The sequence below is a fragment of the Tachysurus fulvidraco genome, chromosome 9 (genome assembly GCF_022655615.1).
Source record: "Tachysurus fulvidraco isolate hzauxx_2018 chromosome 9, HZAU_PFXX_2.0, whole genome shotgun sequence".
Lineage (NCBI taxonomy): Eukaryota > Metazoa > Chordata > Actinopteri > Siluriformes > Bagridae > Tachysurus > Tachysurus fulvidraco.
The window spans coordinates 21,068,711-21,087,354 of NC_062526.1; the positions used below are offsets into that span (position 1 = coordinate 21,068,711).

General features: G+C 38.7%; 2 protein-coding genes across 2 annotated transcripts; both read left to right on the top strand.

Annotated features, from left to right (window-relative positions):
- The first annotated feature begins 5,030 nt into the window (after positions 1 to 5,030).
- ostm1 (osteoclastogenesis associated transmembrane protein 1) lies at positions 5,031 to 9,554 on the top strand. Its single transcript, XM_027147601.2, has 6 exons — positions 5,031 to 5,481; positions 5,749 to 5,857; positions 6,017 to 6,111; positions 6,205 to 6,303; positions 6,969 to 7,134; positions 8,037 to 9,554. Exons 1-6 carry the CDS (start codon positions 5,128 to 5,130, stop codon positions 8,090 to 8,092), a joined length of 879 nt encoding a protein of 292 aa, XP_027003402.1. The 5' UTR covers positions 5,031 to 5,127; the 3' UTR covers positions 8,093 to 9,554.
- Positions 9,555 to 15,273: 5,719 nt separating this feature from the next.
- Positions 15,274 to 18,208, top strand: si:ch73-257c13.2 (protein ALP1-like). The gene is made up of 3 exons (XM_047819035.1): positions 15,274 to 15,433; positions 15,673 to 15,808; positions 17,005 to 18,208. Exons 1-3 carry the CDS (start codon positions 15,318 to 15,320, stop codon positions 17,938 to 17,940), a joined length of 1,188 nt encoding a protein of 395 aa, XP_047674991.1. The 5' UTR covers positions 15,274 to 15,317; the 3' UTR covers positions 17,941 to 18,208.
- The last annotated feature ends 436 nt before the right edge of the window (positions 18,209 to 18,644 follow it).

The following is an 18,644-nucleotide window of genomic DNA, read 5'->3' on the forward strand; positions in this document are numbered from 1 at the left end:
CCCCATATGAGGATGGGTTCCCCCTTGAGTCCTTTTCCTCTCAAGGTTTCTTCCTTTACCAATTTAAGGGAGTTTTCAAGACTCAGACTTTTCAAGACCTCAGACTTGCTCATAGGGGAATAAATACATACACATTGTGAACTATATATATCTAATAATAATCTAGAATTTTGATTCTGTTAATTCTTATTTCTTTTATTATTCGTTATTTCCTTTATCATTAATTATGTTTACCTTCTGCTCTATGTTTATGTTCTGTAAAGCTGCTTTGAGACAATGTCTATTGTAAAAAGCGCTATACAAATAAACTTGAATTGAATTGAATTGAATTGAATAATCCAACAACTTGTATGCAATAATGCTATACAAAAGGGAAATTTATTACAGTTATGTTTGTATTGTGCATCCTTATTCACTGTCATCATCATCATCATCATCATCATCATCATCATCATCATCATCATCATCATCACGCTCTAAATCTCTCTTACTCTTATCTAAACTACCATCCATTAGGAGCGCTTCATTTAAAGAAAAATCATTTATGGTTATAATAAAAAAATAATTTAAAGTGGAAGGATAAGTTAAAAGTTTTTTTTTTGCTAAACATGGAAGAAATATCGACCATCATGAAGAAAGATAGAAAGAAACAAACAAACAAACAAATTGACAGAAAAAAATGCTGAAAACATTTCTGTTTGAAAACTATCATCACCATCATCATAATCATCTTCCTCTCAATCTTCTTCATCCTCCTTCCCCTCTTCTTCATCTTCCTCCTCCTCCTCCTCCTCCTCCTCTTCTTCTTCTTCTTCTTCTTCTTCTTCTTCTTCTTCTTCTTCTTATTATTATTATTATTATTATTATTATTATCCAAATCAAATCATAAGTATTTCCGCTGAAAAATTCGACCCAGTCTGGCAACCCACCAGCCAGCAGGTCCAAAACCTTCATCATCCCCATCTGTCTGCTGTCATCCGTTCAGCTCAGGCCACTTTGGCCGGTGTGAGCAGGGAAGTCAGGTTTAATCTCCGAGAGGAATCGCGACCAAGGAGAAGCGACAATAACCAAGTCGTGCGTAAAAGATGGAAAAGAAATCTCTATTATCAGTTCCGGCGTTTTCCCAGAGACGCGCTGAAAATGTTTTTTTTTTTTTTTTTTGTCATTCGGGTCAGACCCTGGGGTAAAGAGAAGGAGGATTTGTGGGTCGGGGACTCCCACGACGCAGAGAGAGAGAGAGAGAGAGAGAGAGAGAGAGAGAGAGAGAGAGAGAGAGAGAGAGAGAGAATATAGGCTACGCATTTGTAAAACCCCCCGGTTCCCATCTTGCCGTAAGCATTAAATGCGGTGTGACTTTATGTTGTATAGCCAGTCTGAAACAAGAAAAGCAGCACAGTGCTCACCCAAAGAAACTCGGTTTTGGCGGATTAGGGACGGGACGAAAAGACAGAGAATAACTTCTGCATAACTTTACAGCTCTCTGTCCCAAAGGCCAAGTTTAGAGAACCAGGTCAAGCACAACGGCAGTAGTTAACCCTTAATAACCACAGTGCCTAAGGACGCACAAAGAGTTAAAATCACCACTACAACCACCCCAACTAACTTACTAATACTCTACTACTACTACTAGTACTACCATCATTACTATAATTTACTACATTTACAATACGTACATTGCATTTATTCATTTAGCACAGAATTTTATTCAAAGCAACTTACAAATCAGTATTAATACTACTGTTATACTGTTAATACTGTTACTATTATAAGTGCTACTGCTGCTACTGACTTTGAAATGTGACTAAAGTTGGTTGGCACCGTACATGCACTACTATACACTAGGAAAATAGGAGCTCCACCCAGAAAAATAAACTAAAAAACATTGGCTTCATGAATAAACTGTTAAGCCCTAATGTGGTTGGAACAACATAAAAAAACATTATAGAAACAATTCAAACTTATAATTTAACCACATAATGCATTTTAAAAGCAACCAAATAACATTACAGAGGAGTAATATATGTTATATACTATATATTTATAATATTGCTACTAGCAACCCAAGTGAAATTACCAGCGTGTGGGAAATGACTTTGATCATCCGTTTGAGTTGAGGCTTTTTTATACATTTAAATGGCACAGTGTTGGCGAGCTAAAGCCACAATCCACTCAGCGAGAAAAAAAAAAATGCTGCTTTTATGGCCAGCCTTACAGCTCTTGCCACGCATGAGCCACGAGAATAGGCCTTAATACGCGGCATTCTGCGCTGCGCGTCTCTATTAGCTCTGATGACTGCGGAATTGCTGCGGACTGCAAGTTATCAAGAGGCACTAATTTCACATTAAAGACCATTGACTGCAGTGGCTTGATTCGAGGGTGTATGACAATTACCACAATCAGAATCGAGGCCCCGGATCGTTTACCTTGACTCCGTAATTATTTTTTTGTGGCCGCGCACGCTCGGAAATTGCACAGTGTCAAAAAAGCGTGCAACGCGTGGATCGTTGCGACGGAAGCTTTCATATCATCTTGAGATGAAAGAGGAAGGGGTGTGTGTGTGTGTGTGTGTGTGTGTGTGTGTGTGTGTGTGTGTGTGTGTGTGTGTGTGTGTGTGTGTGTGTGCAGTATGTTTGTTCTGTCACTAGCTGATCTGATAATACTGTAAAGGAAAAGGCTTGTGATGAGAAAAACTTGGAAACTCAAATGATTAAACAGAGAATGCAGCAAAAATGGAAAAGAAGGAAAGAAGTGAGAAACGAGAGAGGCGATTTATTGTATGCTTTCAGACAAAGCTTTGTGGGAAATATCATATGGCATTCCCATACCCCCAAGAGGAGTCATGCAGATTGTGTGTGTGTAAAGCGTGGTGACCCCAGTCATCTCTAATGTTCCAGCTGCAAGCTGAGGAGCAGAGCAGCTCATACTCCACGTGAACCCCCCCTCCAGGCCTGAGGCCAGTCGGCCATACAGCTTTGAAGATGTGTTGACCAGCTTGTCATCACAACAACCCCAACTTCACTGCCCCCAGCCTCTTCTCCACCTGCTTCTACCACACACACACACACACACACATTATTTTGCTGATTTTAAGACACACAAAGACATATTTTGCCAGATTTTAAATTAGGACATGCAAATTTTATTACATTTTTGCAGCATAGATTTTATGTTTTTTTATGTTACATAAAAAATGAATTGATTTAACTTCCATCATCTTGTATTAGTTCTTTTGTTATTTTCTTCTTATCCTTGGACACTTCTACAACCACACCAGCATGCTCGGGCTCCTGTAAGTAGCTCTCTTCACACCCGAGGCTATGATCCTTAATCATTTGCAATTATTCATTTGGTCAGTGCTTTTATCCAACAAGTGAAGCAAAATCCAATCGAAGCTTCAAGATGAGAAGATGGAGATTAAGGGTCTGGTTCAAGGACCCAATAGAGGCTCTTTTAGCAGTCTTAGGAAGTGAACTCACAACCTTTTTGTTAATAAAAGAAATCTCAATCACTAAGCCATCGCTGCTGATAATCATCCTGCTTATATCAATATTTCGACATGATCCTTTGGCTAGCTAATACAACTACATGGTAAACATGTACCATTTTAAAAAGCAAAGTAATATTAAGCATTATCTCTGTCACCTTGATATAATTCACTACATCAATTTATTCATTTCAAACACACCAGTTCACTTATTTTAAAACATACCAGCTGCCACGAGCGAAGTATTTCTCACCTACATAATTAATCTAGATAATTATTACTTTATTTAAAAAAAAAACCCTTGCTGTCATCTCTGAGGCTTTGTAGTCTTCATAATTCAATTATTCAATTAGTTTTAAAATCCAAGATTGTTTTCTGACAATGGATTAACAAATTTAATCAAGAGGTGTAGATTATTTGCTATTTCTAAACCTCATTAAAACCATTAGTTCTTAACAGGGTCTATAAGCCTATAATAACAACAGAGTCTTATTATTGCTATTATATCTGAAGGAAGCTTTTGTTCGTGATGCGATTATAGACATGTCCATCAAGTGCTATCTTTATTTACCTATTATTTATTCAGCCTATATGGTTTTAAGCCTAACTAAACAGTCACTTAGATTGAGTGTCGGAATGAAGTTTTTTTTTTTATGATGCTGTTTGTTTAGATTTAGAAATGGTCGAGTTGATAATCAAACCCATTTCTGCTTTCTGAGATGCTCCAAGTGTTTGTTCATCTAAAGAGCAGCTCAGATTTGATCTTCAACAGTAAAACAGAAAGAAAAACACACGTCTCACATGTGAGTCCTGACTCATACTAGACTCACAGACAGAACATCATTCATTCATTTTTACTGATTGAAAACGTCTCATAAGTCCGTGAATCACTCTTTGATTGGTTATTGTTTGTGTTCTAACAGCTTATAAGGGATAAGGACTAAAAAGTATAATTGTTGATATGATTATGTTCTCTGTGACAATACGTTTATTTAGTTGTTTTTTAAAGGAGCGTCCAGTGTGAGCTCTTTGTAGAATTTACAGGTTAAGCTGTAAGTACGTGTTACAGCTGTCACAGCATTCCACAATATTCAATATATTATTATATAGGGTTAAAATCACTATGTTTTTCCTAGATGTTGGATTGTGGCTGTGTGGATTTGTGGGAATCAGTTACAAGAACATTAGTGAGATCAGAATCTGATGTTTGTATGATGATGAGACTCCAGTTCCAGTTCATCCCAAAGGTGTTCAAGTGGGGTTGAGTCAGAGACAGTGCTCTGTTCAGATCTTGCACTTTCTCCAACCTTCATGTCATCATGGAGCTGCTTTTTGCACAGGGGCAATGCATCATGCTGGGATGATAGGGATGCAGGGTTTGTATCTGGGAAATTGTATCTCTACAGCATACAGAAACATTCTATATTATCATGTGCTTCCAACATTCTGTAATTTATTGCAGAACTACACACAGATCTGAGGGTCAGATGTTTAGAGGTGCAGAAGAACTACAACAGGTTCAGTTTCTCTCTTCTCGCGAGATTTCCAATCACGTGTTTAGTGAGAAAACGAAAACAAGGAAGTAACGCGCACCAGAAAGACAGTAGATTTAGGGACTTAATAAACCAGCTTTCAGGGGGGAAATGGGGATGTTTACAGGCTACAACTGTGTACTGTTTTTGTTGCTTTGGAGGAATTTGATGTTTGGTGAAATCTTAGTTTATGGCGCAGTGGAAACGAGTCACATGGAAGAATTAAAACCGCCTGCTTTTAATGAAAACAGCTTCTTTTCTTCTCTCAGTCTCAGTCTGTCGGCTTCCTTCCCAGGGGAGCTGGAAACGACTAATTATTGCCTGGAGTTGCTGCATGAATTCGGTCAGACATATGGAAGTTTAGCGTACTGTCTAGTGTCCAACGTGCGTCCTGTTAAAGTGTGTCAGAACTGTTATAACATTTATAACAGCTTTCAGGACGTCTTTAAAAACATATCGACTGGGGTAAGTGTTTATTTCATGTCATTAAAGACACGATATTTGTGTTAGAATGAATGCTTAGACTGTGTTTTGCAGAAGTTCTCAGCCTGGTCACATGCACCAAGAACTCGTGATGTGCGTCACGTGATCAGGAACAACTACTCTTACAGTCTAATCTCAGACTCATCTCAGTCTAATCTTAGACTCATCTCAGTCTAATCTCAGTCTAATCTTAGACTCATCTCAGACTAATCTCAGACTAACCTCAGTGTAATCTCTGTCTGTCCTCAGACAGGGAACCAGAGCTGTCAGGATTCCCTGCTGCGCTCTGATAGGCTGATGCTTCTGTACAACCTTTACATCAGTTTCGAAAACACCTGGATCGCGTCCGAATGTACCGGTGTGTAGTGTTGTACTTATATATATTGTGTTCCTTGTAAATTTGTGAATATGCAGTACCTCTAGCTCCTCATTCGGATTGCAGTAATAGTGATGCACTGTGTTTTTAGGGTTGTTTGACATCTACTATGACATCTCTGTTTGTTTTTGCACTCCTCAGGTTGTCTGTCTGATGATAAGAAGAGTGTGTCGAATAAAACACTTTACTTCAACGATCGACTCAATCAGTCGCTGACCTGCTTTGAGAAATACCAGGTATCAGTAATAATATAAACCAATGATAATGTTGTGGTTCAAAAGACAGTGACTAATGTTTGCTTGGTGTGTGTGTGTGTGTTCGTTCCACAGGGAAACCACACGGAGTTGTGTGTGGAGTGCAGGACTTCGTATAAAATACTCAATGATCAGTATAGTAACATGTCTCTCTGTATCGATGTGGAGGATGCGGTGAGTGGTGATCTAAACCAGTGGTCCCCAACCTTTTTTTCGCCGCGGACCGGTCAATGTTTGATCATTTTACTGCGGCCCGGTGGGTTGGGTGGGTTGTGCTATACAATTAAATGAAAATTAATCATTTTCATTTAATTGTATTTAAACATGCCTTTTTAACTCACTACAACGCCTAATAGGAGACAATGACACCCGAAGTGTGTTGCTTATGTCCAGTTTATTCCGTTGTTTTGTTTTGGTTACTGTCACTGCAGAAAACCCCTGCTCAGCTCCAGACGTCACCTAAACCCGGCCCGATATCATGATATTTTGCACATGCGCGGTATTGGTGCAGCTTTAGGTGACGTCTCTCAGCTCCCGGTTAACCTCCCGCTCATGGAAAGTCGCACAAACCCGAGAGAAATACACCACAGTAAATAAAATGGAAATAATTTAATGTTCCTTGGGCGGCCCGGGCCCGGGGGTTGGGGACCACTGATCTAAACCACACCTTCTAAACACATACCCTGCATTTCTTGTGTGCAAAATATTTTTATTTTATCATAGAATGACATCCCAATAACGCACTATCCTGCATGTCGGAATGCTTTCCTGCTCTAGCGCTAACTTTCTAACATTAGGCTCGGCTCTTTGTTTTTTTTTTCCTTCCCCTCCCCCCTTAGATGAACGTGACACGACACTTGTGGAGCAAGAACTTTAAGTGTTCATTAAATCGTGAGGAGAACGTTCCAGTCATCGCCTTGTGCAGCTTTTTGCTCTTCCTTCCAATTATCTTCTACTTGAGCAATTATCTGCACTCGGAACAAAAGAAACGCAAGCTCATACACCGTGAGTGTCTCTCTTAGCTCAAGCTGAAATAATTCATTTGTCATTTTCAGTGCAACATTAAACAGGAAGTAGAAACAGATAAAAGCTGGTGTGTCATGGAACCCTATTGATAGCAGAGAGTTTTCATTTGGGAGGATGACGTTCCTCTCTCACCCGTCAGACTGAGCTCATCCATATGGAGAAAAAAAAAAAGGGAAGTTTGTGTGTTTAACTGCTTTATGCCACAAACACCCATCATTCCAGAAAGGAAGTAAACTGAACTGGGAATGAAATCAAAACAGTCACTTCTGAGCTTGTTTTTGTCTTGAGACATAATGTCATTTCATGAAGATGACGGATTATGGACCGTTTGTCCTGAATCTAAGCTAAAATACGGAAGGTATTATTATAATACTTAACACAGAGTATATCGAGTCAGTCAGCTAGTCAGGAAAACAGGGTATGATCCTGATCTTCTTCTAGCAAAGGTTGAAATGTAGAACAACATATTTCCGAATAAAAGTCAACAAGTCATTGGCCAGTAAGTTCTAGTTATGGTACGACTCAAATTTTCCTCAAACCCACATGTTTTGATAGGGATTCCGAACAGATCTCACCTTTTCGTAGTAGACGCGTGTAGTGAGCTGGTATCACAGTGAAGCCCAGTTAGTTCAAACCAAGCTGATTATAAGATAGAATAATATACTGTATGATAATGTTAGAGGCAGAAAAGTAAGTAGATGTGTAACGAAATTAAATAACGAAAGTAGAAGTTAGGTCCTGAAGAGGAAGACATGAATAAAAAGAAACACAACCACACTCAGAGTTGGAATACCTCACCTGAACTTTTTAAGATTTTAGTAGTTTTCTGCTAAAAAAAAAAAAAACACAACCTAATGAATAATCTGATTATTCCTTTACAGCCAGTAGAGCCAAGTCCAGTCACAGTCAGATGAATGTCCAAGACAAGTACAACTGAGGAGGAAGAGGAGGAAAAAGAGGAAGTTGTCGGACCATAACCGATAGGAGCGTTCCTGCAGCGCTATATGTGGGAAGGATTTTAAATTATTGACAGACTTTATGATCGTTATTAAAGTATTCATCATTTATATTATGAATGTATTTTAAATTCTTAGGCTTTTATCATTAATGTTTTTCTTGATCATGTGAGTGACTACCAGGTAAAGATTTCCTGAAATTCATGACATCTGGCTGTAGAAGGCTCGCTGACAAGAGCTCTTGGTGCGACTGGTTATGCCGTAATCCGTGTGCAACCAAGAGAACATCTTCATGCCCGCTAAAAGCTTTTATTATTTATTTCTGTCGGCTAGCGGGTCTCGTACGTATAACATAGCAGCAGTAGCGCTGTAGCAAGCACTTGATGTCCATTAGCGATCCATTAATAAATACATGGTTGCATGCGTGGAGTGAAGAGGTAAAAGCAATGGCTGAAATGAAAGGAGAATGCACTAAAGAACTATGCGAGTCACGTGACGCTTTGGCCGAGCCTTTTCTTCTTTCTTTTTTTTTATTTATTTTTTTTGTATACGATGCAACCATCTCTACCCTTTTTGCTGCTAATGTGTTTTTGAGTTACTATAAGGTCACGATGTTGCAGTCTGACTGGTTTTCTGATCAGGAACAGAATAGATATAGGACGTGTGTGTGTGTGTGTGTGTGTGTGTGTGTGTGTGTGTGTGTGTGTGTGTGTGTGTGTGTGTGTGTGTGTGTGTGTGTGTGTGTGTGTGTGTGTGTTGGGAAGAGTTAACTGCACTGTGTTACACTGCATATGATCGCAGAACGTCTGTTTGTTTTACCGCAAATTAATCATAGGCCTAAAATTTGATAACGAATAAGCCGCTCATCGTTGTTTTTCAAGTTACTCTGATTTTCTCTCCTTAATCTAAATGTACGATAAAGTTACTTGGGTAAAACAACGTGAAACAACATATCCATTGGCTTTTTGGTCTCATGGACGTGTGCCATTACTTATCACACTGGCCTTTAAGCGCATTGCACCTGATTTGTTCAATCATATGATTGCTTAGAGCCCTTCTAAGCAGGTGTATAAATAATCTTTCCTATACACGTTAAACGTGTGATGTACTGCAAATGGAGGATTTGATTGGATTAATGCCTCGTGGATTGATTTCGTAAGCAGTCTGGATTTTTGTAAACATGGGCGAAAGTCACTGTTGCTGACTAACTTCATCTCCACGTGATCCAAGAACCGGTGCGTGGCCACAAACGACCCCTAGAGAGGACAAGGAGTAAAAACTGGAGAGTGAGAGATTATCCTTCAGAACCTGGGTTAGGATCAGAGAAGTGACTTTGGACCTTGAGAGCATTACGAAATGCCTTGTACTCAGCTAGTACTCATGGAAAGTGTGTGTTTGTGTGTATGAGCCTGTTTTTTCATAAATATCTGCCCTTGCTTTTCATTCGTGTCCTCACCCCTTTTTTCTGTTTATTTATCCTATTCACTTTATGTTCTTTTTTGTTCAGTATGTCCTCCAACGACTCTTAATCATGGACCTGCATCTCGTTGACGTTCTCGATCAGCTATACACGTGCACTGTTCCTGTGGAGATGTTAAAAATATTAAGAACGTTTTTGACGGTTATGCAAACCTTTTGTTAGTTAACTGACTCTGATTGTTCGACTCATGCTGAAAGCCTCGAGCGCTGAACACGGTGCTTTGTCACAAAAAAATAAGTAAATAAAACACAGGCCAGGAGGTCATGATTACTGTAGAAGTGATTCTATGGAGATATTCAGAAGTATGAAAGGAGGGTATTATTATTACCTGCCAGAGGTCAAAGTCTTGGAATCATGGGTTTATAATATTATAAGAGATTTTACAATCCTTTCATTATGGTAGTCATACAGTGGATTAGCACTGGCTGTGCTCGCTATAGTCTCCTAATCGGCCTCTGCCCTCCACCTCAAACCCTCATTTATACACACACACACACACACACACACACACACACACGATCTTATGACAGGTCATCTGGCAGTGACATCTCAGACGGTGAATCGTAAACAGTCCAAGAAACCTTCAGTAGATGACTTCTCTTCATTGAAAGCATCTCAGTAAGGGGGCATGGCACAGGGGCAGGAACATCTGACCCTTTTCTGTTCCCCTTCCTGCCTTTTCTTTAGATACATCAGCTGGAAGAGACGTCCTCAAAGCCTTGATGAGCTGGAAACCGATATCGAAATAAGGCACCGTAGATGAAACGGTTGCCAATAAAATCTGAAGTGGGTTTTTTTTATGAATAGTGAAAGCTTCTGATGCCAAATCAGCTTTTAATAAATAAAGAATACAAAACAATCACGTTGACATTCATTGTTTTTCAATAACAGCATGTACTTAAGTGTTTTATTCTTTAGAATGTGTAAAAATTAATTTTTTTATGCTTTGCCAAATAATGGATTAAACAATATTCACCCACATTTCTTTTTATCATTATTTTCTTTATGGTGCACATTAAATAACCCCTGAAAAATACACTTAATATTTATTTTATTTATTTACTTATTTATTTTTGGAGGAGGTAATACTTCGGGTAAATTATAAAAAATACAATTCATTTAAGATTCACCTTGTTTTATTACAAAAAAAAAAACAAAAAAAAAAAAACCCAAAACAATGCTCTCAATTATCCTTTGAGTTCGAATAATTTTTTTTCGCCTCACAAAATCAATTTTTGTTCAGTTTCTTTAATTCTTCAATTTTTGTTCAAACTTTAAACCCGGATGCCAATTCCTGCCTACCAAATATCAAAATGTATATCAAAATTCCTGTAAAACACAATGAAATGATAAGAAAAGAAAAAGAAAAAACAGATGCATCTTAGTCCATATTTTGGTAATGAATAAAATGTATGAATGTTATTTATTTATTTATTTTTTTACAAAATGTTTATTTCCATTCTAACCCATCGCATGCTTTCAGCCTCCGGAGATCACGAGAAGTAGTTATGGAGCAGCTGTGGAAAATCTGAGAGTAATTGTACTTAGTTACTTTACTGTTCAATAATACTCAAGGATTATTGAACTTAAATACTTGAACTCTTTCTGCAGTTAATTTCCGATAGAGAGAGAGAGAGAGAGAGAGAGAGAGAGAGAGAGAGAGAGAGAGAAATAAACATGCTTTTCACTGCTTACATTTATATTTCGACCAAAAAAAAATACAAATCTCAGCTCAATTATTTCTATAGTTAACACTAAAGAACCATGTTTACTGTTTCTACACAAGCTAGTTAAGTTTAGACATTAGAATTAGACTAAAAAATGAGCTAGTTGCTCAATTTAACATATTCATGTATTAAATGAGCTAGCTAGTTTTGTTTTGTAAAAGAGTTTTTTTAATTAGCTAGTTACAGTAATTTTTTAATGTTGCTAATGTGCCCTAATGTTTTACTGAAAGGATTATTAATCATTTGCCAACCAGAAATGTTAGGATACTGTAATATTTTCCTTAGCATGGGTTGAACTAGCTAGTCAAGCAGGAGCAGGTATGATTTTATCAGCTCTTTTTACCTCCTGAGATACTTTTAATTGTGTAATATTTAAACACCGGTTCATACTTTTACTTATAGTAAAGACACAGCAATTAATTATAAACAGTTAGTCTGTTTACAGAAGATTTAATCGCTAACCTGCTAGCTAAAATCCTAGATTTAATCGCTAACCTGCTAGCTAACATGCTAGATTTAACGGTGCTTTTCCAATGCACCAAATATCATGTTTCAGATAGTTTATAAGTTGTACTATCACTTTGTTTTGTTTTGTTTTTACTTTTGAGAGAAAACCAGAGCTGATATAAGTTTGAAAAAAGTGAAATCTTCTGCATGTTTGACTCCATTCCGCTAGCCACTTTACAGTATGAGATTGAGATCCATCTCGGAACACCAAGGACAACTGTGTAACTTGTACACAATGATTACAAACGGTGCAAACATGACACAAGAAGGCAAAATCATACACGACACATTATGGGTAATGAACACGGTGAATGGTGTTAGTTGTTGTTAATTCATTTTCTGGGAAACATATGAATATATTATGTAGGTTCTGCAGGACAGTACTAACTGAAAAAAAAAACAATTTTGCAAGTTATATCCTCAACCGGATATGCAAAAGATAAACATTCATTTTCTACCGCTTATCCAAACTTCTCGGGTCACAGGGAGCCTGTGCCTATCTCAGGCTTCATTGGGCATCAAGGCAGGATACACCCTGGACAGAGTGCCAACCCATCACAGGGCATGCACACTCTCATTCACTCACGCAATCACACACTACGGACAATTTTCCAGAGATGCCAATCAACCTACCATGCATGTCTTTGGACCGGGAAACCGGAGTACCCGAAGGAAACCCCCGAGGCATGGGGAGAACATGCAAACTCCACACACACAAGGCGGAGGCGGGAATCGAACCCCCAACCTTGGAGGTGTGAGGCGAACATGCTAACCACTCAAATAAAAAAAAAACACTAATCACCGTGCCCCCTCAAAAGATAAACATAATTAACATTTTAATTTAATTAATGTTAAAAGATTTTGGGATGGAACCACTTGAAAAAGCTGGATCTCATAACAGTCCCTTGAGGAACACCTTTGCATTGTGACATGAATTTCACTTTGTATTTCTATGAGAAGAAACTGATGATGATTTTTAGTTGTCAGGAACACGATATGGAAAAATACGTTGACGAGCATCTCAAGGCTGTAGGATCTTCTGCACGCTGGAATTCTTATGCTGTTGGAAGAACTTGCACGTTACTATGCAGGGTCACAGGGAACCTGGAGTTTCTCCAAGGGGACTCAGAAATTGAGCTGGGGACATGCTGGACAAAGTTCCAGTGCATCACAGGGCTTTGGACTGGGGGAAAAAACCCTGAAGCATATGAAAAACTCCACACACACCTACACATGGTGGAGACGAGAATCAAACCCCAGCCCTTAAGGTGTGAGGCAAACCTGCTAAGCACCAGGCTTACACTCTTCACATACCGACCGAGTATCTACGAACTGAATGATAAGCAATAACAGCGTTTAAATGTTTTAACTCCTGTAAACAACTAGTGATTTTACTTCCTCATGTTTTTCACCCTGATAAAAAATGCCAGAGTTTTCTAATCATGTCAGGGAAAGTAATTTAAGAAGAGGGGTTATGACCTGTGTAATTGCTTCCTGCATATTTAACTTTGATTAGGGGACAAGGGTGAGAGCTCCTCTTCAGTTTGAAGAAGCCAGAGCTCATCATCAGGGCTCTCATCATTCGATATTCCTGTCTGCACAAGGGTCAACAGGATTAAAGAGAGAGTGACAAAGGTTACTGAGCAGGGTTTTTCACACACACACTCTCTCTCTCTCTCTCTCTCTCTCTCTCTCTCTCTCTCTCTCTCTCTCTCTCTCTCTCTCTCTCTCTCTCTCGTTCCCTCTCTCTACTGCACTTCTTATCTCTGTATCTGATGCGTGCCGTGGTTCATTACACAATACTTGATTCTGTAGTGGCATTGAATTGATTAGTATCTTGATTTTATTTCATTCTTATTACCGCCATCAGCGCACTGAATAACAGGACTGTTAATGCTCCTGTTGATGAGACGTCAAATGAATGTCCAATCAGTGACTTAAATGACTAGAAAAGACTTTATTCTGATCTGTAATCTAAAATTTAATTCCAATGCGCCATTGTCTAGTAATCATCATTAACTATTAACTTTATCACTGCCATAGTTATTATTTTCCTTTTATGGGGTGTATGGAAACTCAGAATTCTACAGTGCTCTTGAATTCTGCATTGTGATTGGTCAGAAGGTGTTGATTCATTTTCTAAAACAGATGCGTTCAGGTACAGAAGTTTAGAAAGACCATGAGTTATTTAATTTAATTCTGCAGTGACGACGTTTCTCGCTCCCTCAAATCATAGTATGCTGAAGATATTGTTAGTTCGTGACCTTGTGTACCAATATCCATGTATTCATTGATGACAGACACTTTAAAACACTTCTGTAATTCACTCTGGATAAGAAGGCCTGCCAAATGCCTTAAATGTAAGTGTGTAAATGTAAAGGACTGTATTTGACTGTGATTGATCTTTAGATTATGAGAAAAATAATTTATCTCAAGACAAAAACTTTTTTCTTAATTTAAGTAATTTAACTTTTTTTAATTGGTTTATCAAAATGACAAAAGTTGTTTTTTTCACGAAAAAAAAGGAAATTGTTGCATTTTAAATAAACTTTATTCATTCATTCATTTTCTACCGCTTATCCAAACTTCTCGGGTCACGGGGAGCCTGTGCCTATCTCAGGCGTCATCGGGCATCAAGGCAGGATACACCCTGGACGGAGTGCCAACCCATCACAGGGCACACACACACTCTCATTCACTCACACAATCACACACTACGGACAATTTTCCAGAGATGCCAATCAACCTACCATCCATGTCTTTGGACCGGGGGAGGAAACCGGAGTACCCGGAGAAAACCCCTGAGGCACGGGGAGAACATACAAACTACACACACACGCACACAAGGCAAAGGCGGGAATCGAACCCCCAACCCTGGAGGTGTGAGGCGAACATGCTAACCACTAAGCCACTGTGCCCCCCTTAAGTAAACTTTTGTCATTAAAAAAAAATAAATTTTTTTTTTTTTATTATTTCATAAAATAATAAAAAGAATAAAAAAGCTCAATTACTTACAAAAACTAAACGTTGTTTTCTTGAAATAAATTATTTTTCTCATGACAAAAGAAATGACAAAAGATTTTTCTTAAAAAGAATTAGCTCAAGAAAACCACTTTTGTCATGTCAATAAAATTATTTAAATAAACAATTTTTTAATCCAGAAAACATTTTTTGCTATATCAACAAAACATTTTTTTATTGCTTGATTGAGACAAAGTCTAAATGTCTAGAAGGAAAACAAAAAGATCCCACGGGAACAGAGCAGGCAATTTTTTGTTTTCTCAAGAAACAGATTTTGTTACTTCAAGAAAAACACTTATATCAAGTTATATCAAGAACCTAACATAAAAAACAAAACAACTTTTGCTGATTTAAGAAAACAACTTAAATAGTATATTATATAGTGTGTATAACTGCACAAAAAAAGCAAGTGTAAAATCCTTCCTCACTTTATAGTTAAGGGGATTTGCTTTGAGTTACTTGGCAACCTTGATGCAACCCCACAGAACTATGGCGCTTGAGAGCTGTATAGCTTTTTTATTAGCAGATGAATTAGACGCTGAAGAATGCGCACATTTTAAAACATGTCTCAGGACAAGACGGATGGGGTATGTTTTAAGCTCTTGTTAAAGTATTTGTAATGAAGTGACAGTAGTTTTGTGACCCTGTCAGGCAGAACAGTTGAGATGAGAGCTGTGTGGCTAGCTGCTAACTAGCATAACAAGCTGTCAAGGAGTTTATAAATGTATACATTGACATTTATCCCTTTACTGTGTCTCACAGTAGGTTTATTCCTGCAGTGTCTTGCTTTAATAACTCATTTTTCCAACTCATTTTATCTACACAGTGATGAGGATGATGAAGAAGAAGAAGATGATGATGATGATGATGATGAAGGCAAAAATAACTTCAGTGCTACAGTTTCCAGCCTGTCAGTGCTGGATTTCCAGAAGTGTTTCCAGCTCACACAACCCCAGGTTGAAGTAGGTCTTCTCGAATGTTCTTCCTCTCATCCAGTCCACTTTTAGCATTTTTATTCATTCATTCATTCATTTTCTACCGCTTATCCGAACTTCTCGGGTCACGGGGAGCCTGTACCTATCTCAGGCGTCATGGGGCATCAAGGCAGGCTACACCCTGGACAGAGTCCCAACCCATCACAGGGCACACACACACTCTCATTCACTCACACACTCACATCACACACTACAGACAATTTTCCAGAGATGCCAATCAACCTACCATGCATGTCTTTGGACCGGGGGAGGAAACCAGAGTACCCGGAGGAAACCCCTGAGGCACGGAGGCGGGAATCGAAACCCCAACCCTGCAGGTGTGAGGCGAACGTGCTAACCACTAAGCCACCGTGCCCCAGCATTTTCTATTTATTATACAAATTATATAAATGTTCACAGAGTTTGAGGTGAAATGTCAAGTCCAGAAAGGCCTGAGGTATTCATTTTTTACAGAATTTTTACTGAAGATTTTTACCAATTACTGAAGAATTTGATCACTTTTTATGTTCTTTTAGGGGGGAAAAAAAAGAACTAAAAAAACAAGGAAAAAGATAATCGTACGGAAAGTTTTATCTCGAGAAAATATCTTGATATCTCAGGAACGTAAAACGATCTGCGAGAAATTTACTTTTGTTATCTTAGGAAAAATGTTTATCTCAAGAATACAGCTAAAAAAATGTCAAAAAAAATATCCCAAGTGAACAACTTTTATCTCAAGAAAATAAAAAATGATCTCAAAAGCACCATTGTCGATTCGTGTCATCTGTTAGCATTTTATTTAGGACACAAATAGTAAGCATGTTTTCCTTCCAATTTATGAAATAACAACAAATATTATCATATTCTTCTTCTGAGTGATGTGATCATATAGCTATAAATATCACAGTATATTTTTCCATAGATGATAATATTGGATACAATGTAAATCCTGTGAATTTATTAAAAAGGTTTATTAAAAACTCATGCTCCTCTTAAAAAAAATAAAAGAATGAACATCATGATCATACTGTGGTTTCTTTGGCTTAGTGTGTCTTAATACAAGCTACAGTTTTAGCCAGCTATAGCTAATCCGAAACATTTACCCAATAGACTAAATTTAGCATTTGTTCATTTGTTATTGGGAATAATATGTTTTCCTTTTGTTACCTGTGTGCTGATTGCAGGAGTTGGTGAACTTACTGTCACCTTGTAACTGGGCAACGCGTAACTTTGAAGGCTGGACCGTGATGCATGCGGTATTGGCGAGTCTGTGGACTCTTTCCACTTTGGAGTCTTACAGCAGCGTCGCAGCCCGTTTTCACACCAGTGAGTCTCTCATTTGCTTCCAACTGAATGACTTCTGCAGCCTGATTACGAGAAATTTCTCCGATCAGATTCGCTGGCCTAAGTGGAAAGAAGCGGAATCTTCTGTAGCCGGGTTCCTAACCGAAGTCGGTCTTCCTGGTACGGTTTGTGTGCTCGGTTCCTGCTTGGTTCCCATGAACCGGCCTGCAGACGTGCCTGACCCGGAGGTGTATCGAGACTCCTGTGGAAACACTTACTCTTTAGCTCTCTTAGCTTTTTGCAACCATCAGGGCTGCTTTACATTCATCAGCGCCGAGCATCCAGGAAGCTGGCATAACTCCCGAGTCCTTCTAGAGACAGAAGTTGGGAAAGCGCTACAGGAAGATCCTCTGAACCTTCTCCACGGCAAGCATGTGATTGGAGACGTCACCTTTCCTCTGTCGGAACATCTCCTTACGCCATTTCCAGATTACGGGTTGCTGGGAGAGAAGAAGCTGCGTTATAATTTAAGAGTCCAGGCGGCTCTTCGGGTAGTCCGAGGATCCCTGAGTAATCTGAGATCCAGGTTTCAGCGCCTCAGGTGTTTACAAATGAGTTCTGTGGGCCAGAGCGCTCTGGCTGTGAGGACATGCTGTATCTTATATAACATGTATTTAGAGACTGAAAACGCTGCCTCAGCTCAAAGTGTAGAGGAGCATGCGGATGTTCAGCTGCCGTTTCATGAGCTCCCTGACGGACATTCTGGGAGTCTCGGAGGAATCTCTAAAAGACAGGACATCGCAGCATCACTCGGACGGAAGACTAAAAAACGGTGACATTATATATAATGTATGTATATGTATATATGTAATTTAGACTGTGACAGACAGGTTGGTTTGAGTATTTCAAAAAATGTACATTATATAGAAACATAAACAAAGCACAAGGTATTGTAAACTGAAACGTGACAAAATTGTAATTATTTGTGTTTTTACATGCCAGTGACAGTTTTTTGTAAATAAATCTAAATGATCTTGCTGTGAAACACGACTGTGAGGATGTAAAAGAACTGATGAATAATAAACACAATGCTACCCTCCTGTGGCAACGTGTGAAAACACCATGCAGCTCATCTATCACCGTCACCATTGCCTTCATCACCTTCACCACACCTTCTACACTGTATACATATATTAAAGGTTTTATTTTCAAAACAGTCTAATATTAATAGCAAAGACATTTTAATTAAAAGTATACCTCATCACGTTATTAATTGATTAAACGGTTCCTACATTTTATGGAGGAGGTAAAGACAGTAGTGAGAGCATCTCTGCTGTATGGGTTAGAGACTGTAGCAGTGAGGATAAGCCATGAGGCGGAGATGGAGGAAGCAGAGATGAGGATGTTGAGGTTCTGTTTAGGAGTGACGAGGATGGACAGGATTAGGGACGAGCACATCAGAGGGACAGCTCAGGTTGGCTGTTTTGGGGACAAGGTCAAAGAGGATAGACTGAGATGGTTTGGACATGTACAGAGGAGG